At 42.5% G+C, this 14,263-nt stretch overlaps 1 protein-coding gene and 1 long non-coding RNA gene across 2 annotated transcripts; one reads left to right on the top strand and one right to left on the bottom strand.

Moving 5' to 3' along the window:
* The first annotated feature begins 246 nt into the window (after nt 1-246).
* LOC135498312 (uncharacterized) lies at nt 247-3,344 on the top strand. The gene is made up of 3 exons (XM_064788565.1): nt 247-378; nt 1,172-1,507; nt 2,109-3,344. The coding sequence occupies exons 1-3, from the start codon at nt 247-249 to the stop codon at nt 2,343-2,345; spliced, it is 705 nt and encodes a 234-aa protein (XP_064644635.1). The 3' UTR covers nt 2,346-3,344.
* A 4,819-nt stretch (nt 3,345-8,163) lies between these two features.
* LOC135498480 (uncharacterized) lies at nt 8,164-9,602 on the bottom strand. Its single transcript, XR_010449066.1, has 3 exons — nt 9,503-9,602; nt 8,872-9,160; nt 8,164-8,533 (listed from the first exon to the last, which is right to left on the bottom strand). It is a non-coding gene; the product is annotated as an uncharacterized LOC135498480 (long non-coding RNA).
* Between the last annotated feature and the right edge of the window lie 4,661 nt (nt 9,603-14,263).

Below are 14,263 nucleotides of genomic sequence, written 5' to 3'. Positions count from 1 at the left end.
CATGTGGTTAATGGAAAGACATATTTTGTGCTCAGAAGATTAGAGAAATTGTTGTGATGAAGTCATGCCTGTGTTGGCATTTTATTCCAGTCTGTCTATATGGTTTTGCAGTATAACTATTATTTATTCGGTAGAATATTGAATGACGGTGTATGTAAAGTTCTTATAATGTGTCTAATGATTGTAAAAGGCTTTCTGAGTGACCATCCCCTCTTCCTTTTCTTTTAAATCCACTGCAGTCCAGCCATGGTAAAGCGGAGTTTGATGATGGATGGAATGGAGGTAACATCCATTAATGATCTCCGCTATGATTATGAAGATCATGAATCTTATGACAGGTGTGAGGATGCCCCAACAATAGTTGTCACAGTTGCGGAGGTATGTGAACATTTATCATCCATGATCACAAAGCTAAGTGCACACAGGCGACAAAATGACACTGACAGCAAAACTGAGAGCATTTGTTTTCAGTTGTTTGTTTTGCATTTTTGTAGTGTTTGTTTCGATCACCCGCACACGGGAGACAAAATGTCATGGTCACGTCACAGGTCACATCAAAAACAAGGGGTAACCATTGGTTGCGCGTGATCCGTCACACCCGCGCATTGACCTGGCTTGGTAATGGTATCACATGACGCTGATTGCTTCATGATTAGCTGATGTCAACGACGATGACGCAAAAATGTTGCAGTCACCCCAAAACGGGGGGCGACGTTTTGATGAAAAACATTTTGACTAGGTCAAAAATGAATTGCATGTTTGAGAAAACATTTGTTTTTGAAACAGTTTTCGAAAAGCATTTGTTTTTGTTGCCCGCAGACGGGCAACATCATTTTGTCGCCCGTGTGCGCTTAGCTTTAGTGGCATAATTAGCTGAGATTTTTATGGTGCAAACTAAGAATGTGACGTCTAATCTGAGATTCTTTGTTGTTCATTAGTCCTACTTTTCATAGTCATGGAGGTCGAAATAAAGTGTGTCATGAAGTAACGCAAGCTCTGTTATTGTCTTGGCTCTACAGGTGAGCATATGGTCCAAAAGGACAATTTCCCTTCCTTCAGACATGTTTGAATAGGGAAGGCACCTACCCTCCCTGTTTCTTATCTGACTACTCTTTTAGTCAGATATGTTTTTTAAAGTAAAAGCATCTTAGGTTATAAAGTCATTTTTCAGGTGAAAAAAGGAGCAAAAAGGAAGAAACTTCACTGTCGAAAGAGAAAGCAACGCATTTCAAAGGTACAAAGAACCGAAGGAAGAGATAATGTTGGAGGAGCTAATGCTGCTGCTGCTGCTGATGATGATGAGTATGATGATGATATTGATAATGATGAGGATGGTGATACTGGCGACAGAAACCCCTCAGATATTATTGATGACGATAGGGTTGAGTTCAGCAGCAGACTACGTGGACAGCTCGGAATCGAACTTCTAGCAGACATTGATCGTTCCTGTTTAAAAGAGGTTAACAACAAGCGCATGATCCTTGGCCTGACCGTTGAGGCAACGTGGGTAGGTTTCATCCTATTTTCATAAGACAGCTGAACGCGAGAGCAGGGCAACAGCGGTGGCGATGCTGATACCTTTGAAGCGACTTAGTTGTTCCTCCTGTCAAGGTTATTACACCAAGGTTTGAAAAAAGGCCTTGCCATTGTTTGCAGGGCCTTGAATATTGAGGTATCATGATATCTAATCTACATCACGTGCCGTGAATGTCCGTCCGTTCATGCCAAAAAAGTGTGGGAAAAGTATCTTACTATTTCATGTTCTGACAGATTATGGTGTTGGTGAGGGATTGGGATGAAATACTACCATATCTGAGTAATTGCTAAGTTGAATGAGCATAAAAAGTATTTCTTTTATCGGATAATTCATCCTTCAGGTTGCTTTTGCATAGATATTTGTTCGACTTATGCAGGAATTATGCTCTGACTGCACACTGGTTCTGCAACTCCTGCTGCGAAATAACTGAACTGGCTGCAGATAACTGATGGTGGGTCATTTCTGACCTGAACTGTAAACTGAAGGTGGGTCATTTCGACTTTGCCCTTGATTACTTAGTATGTGTCCCGCATTTAGAAAATTGCCAATTTGCATTTCTCGTTTTTTTCAGGTGAGATTGACCTGTATGGAGTTGAATGATGTTGCTGCCTTCAGAGAGGTGCAGAAAAAGCCTCCACGAGAAGATGCTCCTCATATTGCCACTCTCTATTATACCAGAGCATATGATATGCTTGCAAGAAGTGATCGTAGTGTGTTGATATATATCATGCGGTACTTGCTGTTCCTATCAAATGACACTGCTGAGTCCCACTTGCCCAAGCTTTTGCATGGATTTTTAAGGGATTAGGGAGCATTTTAAGGGAGGTACCAAATTGGTTTTTGCTCTGTGTAAAATCCATTTGGCGGGCCAGGCAATCATCTTTTTTGATTTTTGCTTTCTTCACAATGATCCTTCCTAAGGTCACTACGCTCTTTTAACTGTGCTCCCTTCACCCTTTACATTTAGATTAGGGATTCCAGATATGTTGGATATGAAACTTGTTCGAATAACCAGTTTCATGATTTCACACCATCACCACTGAAGTCAATTTGAAAGGCTTCTGCCTCTTAACTTTTAGAAAGTTATGGAAATCCTACTTTGGAGGTGGAAGGCTGAACACATGAACACACAATAGAAAAGGCAGAAATTTAGTGTCACAGTGTATAGAGTGGAGCCTTCTGAATTTCCCCTTCGGGGATTAGGACCTTGATCTACTTATTGCAGGGGAGGAAAGAGCCTGGTTGAGTGATTGGATACATTAGTGGGGCAAGATGTTCAGTAATTCGAGAACCATTTGTCAGACATACACAAAGTTTTGTAGCAGGATGTTAGGAAAGGGCCGGTTATGACCTTTCATTTCTGGCTAGAGCGGAGGTAAATTATGCTGGTTAACATTTTAGTGCATCGTTCCATCAATGAAACAAGTCTTAAGCTGTGTTCACACTAGAGCTTTAAAACGATATAGGAACGTTCCAGCGAGTTATAACGATATGTAGCTATTGATACACAAGGCCTACAACGATTGAAAATACTCGGGGCTAAATCGCCAATTTAAGCGTTTTCCTCCCACAGTTCTGGTTTAATTGATGTAAGTCCCAACAGTGTAGCACTGCAATACGGGTAGAACCCTAACCGCCAGGCTTACGCAACTGATCGTACATCCCTTTCATGGCATTGGCAACTTGAGTACTGTTATGTTTATTGAAAATCACTGGTGCCAGGATGTATCGCTCATAACTGCCCTATTGATATAACAATGCCGGTATGAATGGTTATCCCCGAGTTTTAAAATGATACAGGGCAGTGTGAATAGCATAGGAGCGTTTTTACCGTTTGGTGAGGGAGCATTTTGAATGATTTAATGGAAAACGGCTTTAGTGTGAACACGGCTTTAAAGTCCCATGATGGTTCAGCCTCTGGGTACTTTCGTACATGTTCGTGTATAGTAAGTATTCACAAATTGTTCATTCATATTGTCATTCCACGGGCACTAAGGATTTTCACTTTATGATGTTTGATCATGTGCAGCAAATGTATGGCTTAAAAATGATCTGATCTCCTTATATATTGCTATGTATTATAGAGAAAGCTGCCTATTTTTATGTACATGAATAAAACAAAAATATATAACGCAAAATTATATATCTACGATAGGTTTCATATATATATATATAGGCCGTTATGATGTTCAACTTGAATATATTTGCCATTAGAGGGTAATTCTAAGGCATCTAGAATGATGGAATATCCGAAAGTCGGAAAATAGCACGTGCGAGAGGAAAGTCCCGATCGAAGAAAAGTTATTATCTATCCGTGTCGAAAAGCCGGTTCTCCACCATGTCATGTTGGGATCGTACATCATAAATGGAGCTGACGAATCACATTCTTTTATATAGTTTATTCACCACAAGAATCCTAACAGCGGTGCACTTCACGGCAAGGTTGGATGACCAGCAAGATAACTCCGAAACTCAAGGGAAACTCAAGCATGGCCTATACAGACGGAGGTCCGCGCACTTCTGATGGCTTGACCCAGTTTATACCTTGCCTAGCATCCTTCCACGTGGTCACGTGACGGAGGGTCCTAATGCTGAGGCTCCTCATGGAGGGGTCTAAACTATACATAACAATATGGTGGTACTTTTAAGCAAGTGGCAAAATATTATTATTACAATTAGCGACAAAGGGTTTTTTCTTATGTTCCTGTCGGGTATCTTTATTTATGACGACCATGAGACGTGTTCTCAAATCAAAACTTATCTGGTGGGCCACAAACATGTTGTTGTCATGTAGAAACATAGGCCATGGGACGAGTGGCAAAAATGTGTCTAGAAAAAGGATTCCGTTTGACAAATTAGCGGGCAAATTGAAAACAGTCGTTTTTGGGTAATATGGGGGTGCTGATTTCAAAAATCAATTTTTCTCCGCCGTAAAGTTGCACATTAAGTCAGAAATGAGACCCTTAATAGGGCCTAATGGTCCCAAAGTAGGGGTCAAAAAGTTGATGTCATCGAAACATGTCAACATGGGTATCAAAATGAAGGTCTATGGGGGTACTTTAACATTGCATAGTTTTTGGCCCCCTTAACGAGCCGTGGGACCCCCAGGGAGGGTCAAAAAGGGCAAAAGTGGTAACTTTGACCCTGTCCCACGATCTTCAGGGACTATAAATGGATAAAAACTGTTTTATTTGACAGTAATCGTATAGACCTTCAAAATGATACCCATGACAACACTCTCGGGGTAAGGGTTGCCGAGATAGTAATTTTGACCCCTTTTTAGGCTCCAAATTTAAGATCTCGAAAACCTTTTGCCCAAGGGTGTCGTCATGGGTATCTATGAAAAGGTCTATGTGAGTACTGTCGAATAAAAACGTTTTTATCCACATGCGGTGCCCATGAAACTCATGGGAGGCGGTCAAAGTTTCCACTTTTGCCCTTTTTGACCCTCCCTGGGGGTCCCACGGCTCGTTAAGGGGGCCAAAAACTATGCAATGTTAAAGTACCCCCATAGACCTTCATTTTGATACCCATGTTGACATGTTTCGATGACATCAACTTTTTGACCCCTACTTTGGGACCATTAGGCCCTATTAAGGGTCTCATTTCTGACTTAATGTGCAACTTGACGCGGGAGAAAAATTGATTTTTTAAATCAGCACCCCCATATTACCCAAAAACGACTGTTTTCAATTTCCCACTAATTTGTCAAACGGAACTTCACATTTTTCACACTCGTCCCATGGCCTGACAGGGGCGACACGTAACGGCCAACTAGACGGGTCAGAGGTCAAACACACTAAGTCACCCCCAGATTCTGGATTTTGTCGCACCCCAAGTGACAATCCTCGTGATGAGTGACGTCACCGCATAGAATTTGATTGATGGCGCCCGTGTTTGAGCTCTTCAAGTTTGGTACGGTTTTTCGAATTTAATATCGTTTATCCCCCTATTTCTTGATGTTGTATTTAAATTAAAACATGTGGGATTGTGCTGGGTTTGGAAGCATTGGTTAATTCTGGTGTAGGATCCAGACGTTAATACTTTTGGGTGATGGGTTCCATTGGGTGTTTGATCCCAGTATAGGGTATGCATGTCGGATTGCTTGTGCATAAGTGTATATATTGGCTTGGTTGGGACATCCTTCCCTCTCGGTTCAAATGTCCAGCTTCCAAAGTTTATCAAACATCACCGTTCGATAATTAGTCTTGATAATCATCCGAAAACTGGTATATCCTTTTCACATAACCTTTGCTTTTTCCAGGCTTTTGGTATCTCGCGACATCGTGCAGCACACGGCAAAAGGCCCGAAGATAAGAAGAAGCCGTTTACCAAAGAGGCAAAGGTACTTTTACAAACATGGATAGATTTCTCTGGTCGTCGACACGAACAAATTAATCAATACGGGGGCATTGACATTATTGACATTCCTAAAGCCGAGGAAGGTTTTCAAACGGCTATTAATATGTACTCGATGACTCAGGACAATGACCTACAGACTGACGACAACGATGACCAATTGGAGGGTGTGGTTGGGGATAACGGGATCGAGGGGATGGTGTAGCTACGGAGCAGGGGGTTGTTGAGGCTATGGAGCATGGGTTCAATAGCAGGGGCCAGATGCCAGTGTCATCATAATATAAAAATCGTCGTAGAAATTAGGCCGATATCCTAGCGTATTGGATTTGAATGTTTTTCGCGATCACGTCAGTTTGATAACCGACTTAGGCAATTATTCAAAACGTTTGAGATGTCGCAATTGCGACAAGATGTTTACGTGTATACATAACTTATTGAGGCATCAGGGGACGTGGAGTAATGCTATCAAGTTGAAATTACCAGGGAAATGGAAGATTTGAGGAGCTCGATCACATCGGAATCACCGATGAGAATCGTTTTTACCCGTTTTTTTACAACATTTGATTTCGAGTCCACGTTGATTCCGTGTGATCGACCATTAACGGAAGCAGATAGAGGCATCGGCGAAAACCAGCTGGACTACGAAACATAAACCCATCAGCGTTTGTATATGTTCCAATTAAACGTGCGAGGTTTTACAGATGCGTGCTGCTTCGTTAATGTTCATGTACAAGAGTTGGTGAAATCGATGGTGGGTCACCTGCAAAACATCTCTAAGGAGTCCAACTTATCTTGCTGGGTACCCATGGCTGGGTGTTGAACAGTTTGGAGCAGCGTCAGCTGCCCCGAGGGCGATCTCAGAATCGGCCAAAATGACTCTGAAAAGAAAGATTTCGATCTAGAAGTCACCATGCACAAGACTGTCGTCGCTCTCGGCTGTGAGCTGATCGAGGGACTATTGTTCGGAGTTTCCTATCCTCGGCTTCAACAGTTCAAGATACGATTCAAATCTCGTCAAAGCTACTCTTCTGCGAGTCTTGGACGACGAACTTCGTGATACCAAGCTCTAGTGAACTCACACAACTGTTTGACATGGGGGAGCCCCCCAAACCCCCGTCCTTCTGACATATTTAGCCAGTACATTGGGGGATGAGTCCCCCAAACCCCCTCCCCGTTCTCTGAAAGTGACAGTACATTGGGGGACGCCCCCCCCCCCCCCATTGGACTCTAAAAATAGAATTCCTTGGATACGTTCAACAATAAGGCCCAATAAAGAAATAGTCCCCGCCCCGGTAGCTGTCTCATATCTGCTGACAGAAGCAGCTCTTTGTGGTGAAATAATAATTGAATGCATGTCATGACACCCAGGATGGTTGGAATGAATTTCCAAATCAGTCCGTCAAATCTCTATGCAATGAAAATTGAAATGTCACAACTGTCTCCACCGACGTTGTCCTGTATGTCCTAGCAGACGATTTTTAAATAAATGATGTGATTGATATACTTGTAGATTGGAATGAATTATTTCTTCAATGATATGAAAGTTGAAAACCCTCTGACATGTCTGAGTACAAAAATGCAGAGGCAAGACACATCATGCATGTCATGACACCCAGGAGCTTTTTCTCATTTCTGAAACAGTTGCACGGTTGGAATGAATTTCCAAGTCAGTCCGTCAAATCTCTATCCAAATGGAACTTTAAGACCACTCTATATTTGTGCAGTAGTGTTAAAACTGACTTTTTTGAAGTAAAGTACGTAAATCGAGAAGAAGAGCACGTTTTCTTTGTCTAAGAATTATTCAGGACGAAATGTATAATATTTGGGGTTTTTCGTGATTGTCCGGCCCAATTGGCAATATTGCTATTTGGGATGGTGAACAGAGCTAGCAAATTACATGGGACCCATATGGGTGCCAAATGGGCAATCTGGGTTGCCAATATGGGCCCCATCTAAACAAACCATATGGGGCCCAGATGGGAAACATGGGGCCCACTTCAACCATGTGGGGCCCATATGTGTTTTGCACCGTGGACGCCCATGTGGGTACCATCTGGGCAAAGTGGGGTAACTGGGTATGACGTGGGGGTTGCATGGGCAAGCACCACCTTAAACCCCTGTAAATCCCAGTAAGTGCCCACCTGGTCTGATGTGTTCTACACTTCTTTGAATAGTCTATGTCATCCCCAGACACGTTGTCTCAAAAAGGGATTGCATGGGGACACTGAGTTGAGTTCATTGAGAATGGAAAAACGAAACAAAATGTATGATAAAAAAATGAAAATATTTATTTGATTTCTATAATGAATTGCAGTTGATACTGAGTATCAACAATGTCAAAGCACCAATGTCATTGAATAAACCTGAGATTTTGTCCTGCATTTCCATGTTTTGGCAAGTCACTGTTCATCACTATGGTTATATAATATTCTTAATTGTCACTATCAGTATTTTGTGGCTCTGGCAGGGCAGGGTCATTTCCACCTGGCAATTGTTGTTCATTGACGACTTCAACTCCTCTCGCCGCACGTTTTCCTCCTAGTCCTCGATCACGCGCATTCGTGAACCATGTTGACATTTTCTCTGCGATGGCCTTGTCTGTTGACTGCTTCTGATAGGCATGTTTGCGAACACTTCCTGAAACCAAAGACGTATAGTGTAACAGTATTATGTACATCACAATAGTTTTCTGACAAGGCTACGAGTACCACCACACAGGTCTACAATACATGATCATGATAAAACAGCAAAACAGGTAGGCAAGACACACTGCACAGTGTATTTTTACGTACATAAATGTACACAGTTAAATGTACAGTGTAGCATGTACAGTTACAGTACACTAGCAGCCCGCCTACAACGAACGGGATATCACAACAAAAACATCAAAGAATCTGCAGGATTGTATTGAAAGAATGTATATAAAGCACACAAACATCAAGATTGGTGCTTTAGTAGACAAGGTCACAACTAACCTGGCAAACAAAAACCTGAGATTTTGTCCTGCATTTCCATGTTTTGGCAAGTCACTGTTCATCACTATGGTTATATAATATTCTTAATTGTCACTATCAGTGTTTTGTGGCTCTGGCATGGCAGGGTCATTTCCACCTGGCAATTGTTGTTCATTGACGACTTCAACTCCTCTCGCCGCACGTTTTCCTCCTAGTCCTCGATCACGCGCATTCGTGAACCATGTTGACATTTTCTCTGCGATGGCCTTGTCTGTTGACTGCTTCTGATAGGCATGTTTGCGAACACTTCCTGAAACCAAAGACGTATAGTGTAACAGTATTATGTACATCACAATAGTTTTCTGACAAGGCTACGAGTACCACTACACAGGCCTACAATACATGATCATGATAAAACAGCAAAACAGGTAGGCAAGACACACTGCACAGTGTATTTTCACGTACATAAATGTACACAGTTAAATGTACAGTAACAGTGTAGCATGTACAGTTACAGTACACTAGGATAGGAGCCTACAACGAACGGGATATCACAACAAAAACATCAAAGAATCTGCAGGATTGTATTGAAAGAATGTATACAAAGCACACAAACATCAAGATTGGTGCTTTAGACAAGGTCACAACTAACCTGGCAAACAAAAAACTATTCTAATCAATGAAATTATGGGAAAGTTTCTCTGCTTTTTGAGTACTGGCGTGAAGAACAAAATCAAATATGGCGGCTGACAATGGCGTGCAAGGAGGCGACAATACTCGTCCTCATCAGCTCTTTCAGCTCCATTGGAGACGCACGATGCACTCGGAGGCCAATGGGGACGATTTTGATTTGCTTTGGCGCCAAACAAATTTTGTAAAATGCCAGCTTTACTCATAAATTTTATAAAACATATTTCATTATCATAATCTTGAATGGGCCTCATGTAAACCCTTTATTTTTAAAACATATAATTGGAAATTCTCGGATGTGGGATTGATATGGGGTTCATATGGGATACATTGGGCTTACAATTCTCAATAGATCCCCATATCAACCATCGCAAACCCACATGGGGCCCATAACTCAAAACCCATATGGGCTTTCCCATATGGGCCCCACATGGTGAAATCCCATGTGAGATAAACCATATTGGTCCCACATGGGTTACATGTGGGCCAGATGGGACCCTACTTGCCCAGGTAAAACCCATGTGGTTCCCATATGTTTTGCTAGCTGGGGAGCTAGGAGCAAATGCGACGCTTAGGATGCCCGATTTAACATCCTGCAGAATAAGGGGAATCGGGCGTTTCCAGTGATATACGACACAAAAGGATTGTCCTCATGCATTCACTTTGGAAACGCATTTTAAAATAGATGTTACGTCCTGTTAATGGGACACATCATCATCGCGTACATTTGGGAAAAACTCCCTAACGAGACCCTAGCAGACGATTTTTAAATACATGATGTCCCACACCCGGACTTGAGTGGCGCCGGTGTGAATAAATCTACTTGAGTGAATGGTCAATGGCTCATGACGTCATGAAATAATTGCATCACGAGGAAGGAAACAATGGGATGCACGTCCGACGTGGTAAATGTGGGTGCGGTGCGTCGTGAATGCAGGATCGGCCAACGGGCGGTCCGTATGGAATGCGACAAACTGTACCGGAACCAGAATTGTCATGGGTCTGCACAAATTTTTTCAGATTCGATGGACATGATAGATATATGAATTTTGTTTACACTTTATACATACGTAACCATTACAATCACTACGTTGTGTGAGTTAATATGTAAAGAGCAATCTCTAGTGAACTCACACAACTGTCCTTCTGACATATATAGCCAGTACATTGGGGGATGAGTCCCCCAAACCCCCTCCCCGTTCTCTGAAAGTGACAGGTTTTAGTCAGTACATTGGGGGGAAGCCCCCCCCCCAACCCCCCCCCCCCCCCATTGGACTCTAAAAATAGAATTCCTTGGAGACGCTGAACAATAAAAAGGCCCCATAGAGTCTCATATCTGCTGGAAGAAGCAGCTCTTTGTGGTGAAATAATAATTGAATGCATGTCATGACACCCAGGAGCTTTTTCTCATTTCTGAAACAGTTGCATGGTTGGAATGAATTTCCAAATCAGTCCGTCAAATCTATATGCAATGAAAATTGAAATGTCACAACTGTCTCCACCGACGTTGTCCTGTATGTCCTAGCAGACGATTTTTAAATAAATGATTTGATTGATATACTTGTAGATTGGAATGAATTATTTCTTCAATGATATGAAAATTGAAAACCCTCTGACATGCCTGAGTACAAAAATGCAGAGGCAAGACACACCATGCATGTCATGACACCCAGGAGCTTTTTCTCATTTCTGAAACATTTCTGAAACAGTTGCATGGTTGGAATGAATTTCCAAAGCAGTCCGTCAAATCTCTATCCAAATGGAACTTTAATACCACTCTATATTTGTGCAGTAGTGTTAAAACTGACTTTTTGAAGTAAAGTACGTAAATCGAGAAGAAGAGGACGTTTACTTCGTCTGCAATGAAATGTCACAACTGTCTCCGCCGACGTTGTTGTCATGTATGTTCTAGCAGACGATTTTTAGATACACTTCAGGACAGTGGCACCGGTGTGAATACATCTACTTGCGAGAATGGTCAATGGCTCATGACGTCATGAAATAATTGCGTCAACAATGGAAATCATGGTAACTGTGGTTGCGGTGCGTCGTGAAAGCAGGATCGGCAAGCGCGGCCCGTATGGAATGCAACAAACTGTACCGGAACCGGAATTGTCATGGGTCTGCACTTTTTTTCTTCAGATTCGATGGACATGATGGATATATGAATTTTGTTTACACTTTATACACACGTAACCATTACACTCACTACGTTGTGTGAGTGAATAAAGCATGTATTATGTTTGGTTCTCGGCGCAAAAGTCAAGTTGTTCTTAACCGCATAGGAACAGACCTTCACCAGTGGAAAGAGAGCTGCTGAAACAAGGTATGACAACAATTTAATAGGGCGAATTAAACAGATATTGTCTGTTAGTCTTTTGTTCATGTAGTACACGTACTCGCATTTTCTCGCCGGTTTATAGTTTACGATTACTTGGAACTATTTCTGCAAATCACTTTGCCACCTGCGCGACCTTGTCACAATTGCGGCGCGCTCGTTTGCATACCGCATAATATTATCAGTGCAGTGCCCTAGTAAGCGCGCAGCGCCTTTAGGTTGGGGGGAAACCCCCCAAACCCCCTGGTTGGGAACCTGCTATAGTTCCTTCCGCCAATTTTTTGTTTTGATAAACAGTTTTCTCCGTGTATCTCTTTAGCAGTAGCTCAACTCCATCATCATAACAGCCGGCAAAGAAATGGAAAATTCCCCCCCCCCCGAAAGGTGTCCGGGCTATCGTAGTCTGGTACTCTGGCAGATTCTAATGTAAAGTGCAAGCTCTATTGAACTCGCGCAACTGTCGACATGGAGAGCCCCCCCCCCCCAACCCCCGTCCTTCTTACATGTTTTAGCCAGTGCATTGGGGGAAGGCCCCTCAAACCCCCTATTGGCCTCTCAATAAGTCCTTCCGAGCTGCTTACCTCAGGGCGCTCGAGTGGAACCCCCAAACCTTCATGATGGTGCAGTCCTTTGACACGTTTAGCCCAGAGCGAGGAAGAGGTACTCCTTTGATGGTACCCTAACCCCAACCCTCAACCATCATTACCCTTCCTTTTCACTGGCATGATATTGGCAAGACTGCCAAGAGGTCGTACTGGTGGCTTCCTTGAGTCAATTTCTTGTGGTCGTACCTGAGCAACCAATTCAAGGTGTCTGGAATCAGGTTTTTCCCGCACCAACATGTTGCCGAATGGTTAATGCATAAAAAATTGGTTGGAAAGGGTTTTTGCAGGCCAAGAGACTGGAAGACACTTGACTCTTGAGGAACACCAGACTGATGAACAAAGAACCTGAGGAACATAGAATCCTCTTCATACCTGGGAGCATAAAAAGCCTGCTAGCAAATATTGATTATTCGTTAGAAAAAAACAGAAGATCTGCAAAACCAATAGTACCCCATAAAAACATACAGTTATTCCTCATTAAGGTGTCTTCGGATCCCACCACGGCCCATGAGGAATTCCTTCGAAAAGGTTTATTGAAATCTCAAAAAAAAACTTTTCTCGAAACGCCTGCCCGGTTTTTGCTTGATTATTCGGGATTATATCCATTTTAAGTGTCTTTTGGATATTATTACTAAAGTCTCAAAAATCAACAATATATGTCGGGGGGGGGACCCCCCCCCGAACCCCCCATCAATTGAAGTTTGATTAAAAAAACAGTGAGAATAATCGTGTGGTTCTCTCTCGGAGCTCAGAATAGTCGAGTTGCTTCATTCGCACGTTTATCTCTTTTGGCGGCCATTTTAATAGCCTGGTACCACTGGCCACCGTCAGACGACGCTGTTGTGTTTGACCTATTTTGACTTTTGTATTGACGGGACGGACGGAGGCCAGGTTCCAGCCACCGTCTATAAATAGATAATGACGTCATTGCGGGGAAGCCTGTCAACAAATCGGAAAGCGAGGTAAGTGCGAACACGTGTGTATTAGCTGTCATACGTCTATTGATAATGAGCCGTCGGTTCACAATTATACGTCCAACCCGTAATCTCACAAAGTATTCTACAAAAAAAACTTTTGTGAACATGATTACACTTAATACACAATATTTGAGTATTTCAAGCAAGCACTACTTACTCATGTTTATTAAACACGATTTCAATATAATATAAAAAGACGTTGGAAATCAACGACTTTCGTGACTCAGAATTCCGAGTCGTGCAAAGATTGGCTGGAACCTGGCCTCCGTCCGTCCCGTCAATACAAAAGTCAAAATAGGTCAAACACAACAGCGTCGTCTGACGGTGGCCAGTGGTACCAGGCTACCATTTTAAGTCAAATTTAAGCCATTTGAATCGAATCCATGGACTTGAGAAACATTGTTTACATTGGATACGTCGTATGCACGTTAACCATAGTAGCGCTTTGCAGAAAAGCCTTCTGCTGCGCGCTTATTAAACATATATTGTCTGTTAGTCTTTTGTTCATGTGGTACACGTACTCGCATTTTCTCGCCGGTTTATAGTTTAAGGAATTGATACCGAACTGGAGGTATTGGTTGCCTCACCAAAACCTTGAGGGTGGAGCCAATGTCATGTTGGGATCGTCAACAGAATTCGAATAGACTAAGAATATCCTCTTATCATGTTATAAGTTTATTCACTATAATGTCCTAGACAAGAAGCCACATCAGGGCAAGAGTCGGATGACCAGCAATAGACAATAGACAGGGCAACGCGTGACCTATAGAGACGGAGGTCCGCGCACTTCTGATCGCTTGACC

The sequence above is a fragment of the Lineus longissimus genome, chromosome 13, assembly GCF_910592395.1.
Source record: "Lineus longissimus chromosome 13, tnLinLong1.2, whole genome shotgun sequence".
Lineage (NCBI taxonomy): Eukaryota > Metazoa > Nemertea > Pilidiophora > Heteronemertea > Lineidae > Lineus > Lineus longissimus.
This window is presented reverse-complemented; position numbering and strand designations above follow the sequence as displayed.

What these genes read in the sequence shown, in the direction of transcription:
- LOC135498312 (XM_064788565.1), top strand. Translation starts at nt 247, where the DNA reads ATGGTAAAGCGGAGTTTGATGATGGATGGAATGGAGGTAACATCCATT. An exon ending in TAGTTGTCACAGTTGCGGAG is followed by an intron (nt 379 to 1,171) that starts GTATGTGAACAT and finishes GTCATTTTTCAG; the next exon opens with GTGAAAAAAGGAGCAAAAAG. An exon ending in TGACCGTTGAGGCAACGTGG is followed by an intron (nt 1,508 to 2,108) that starts GTAGGTTTCATC and finishes CGTTTTTTTCAG; the next exon opens with GTGAGATTGACCTGTATGGA.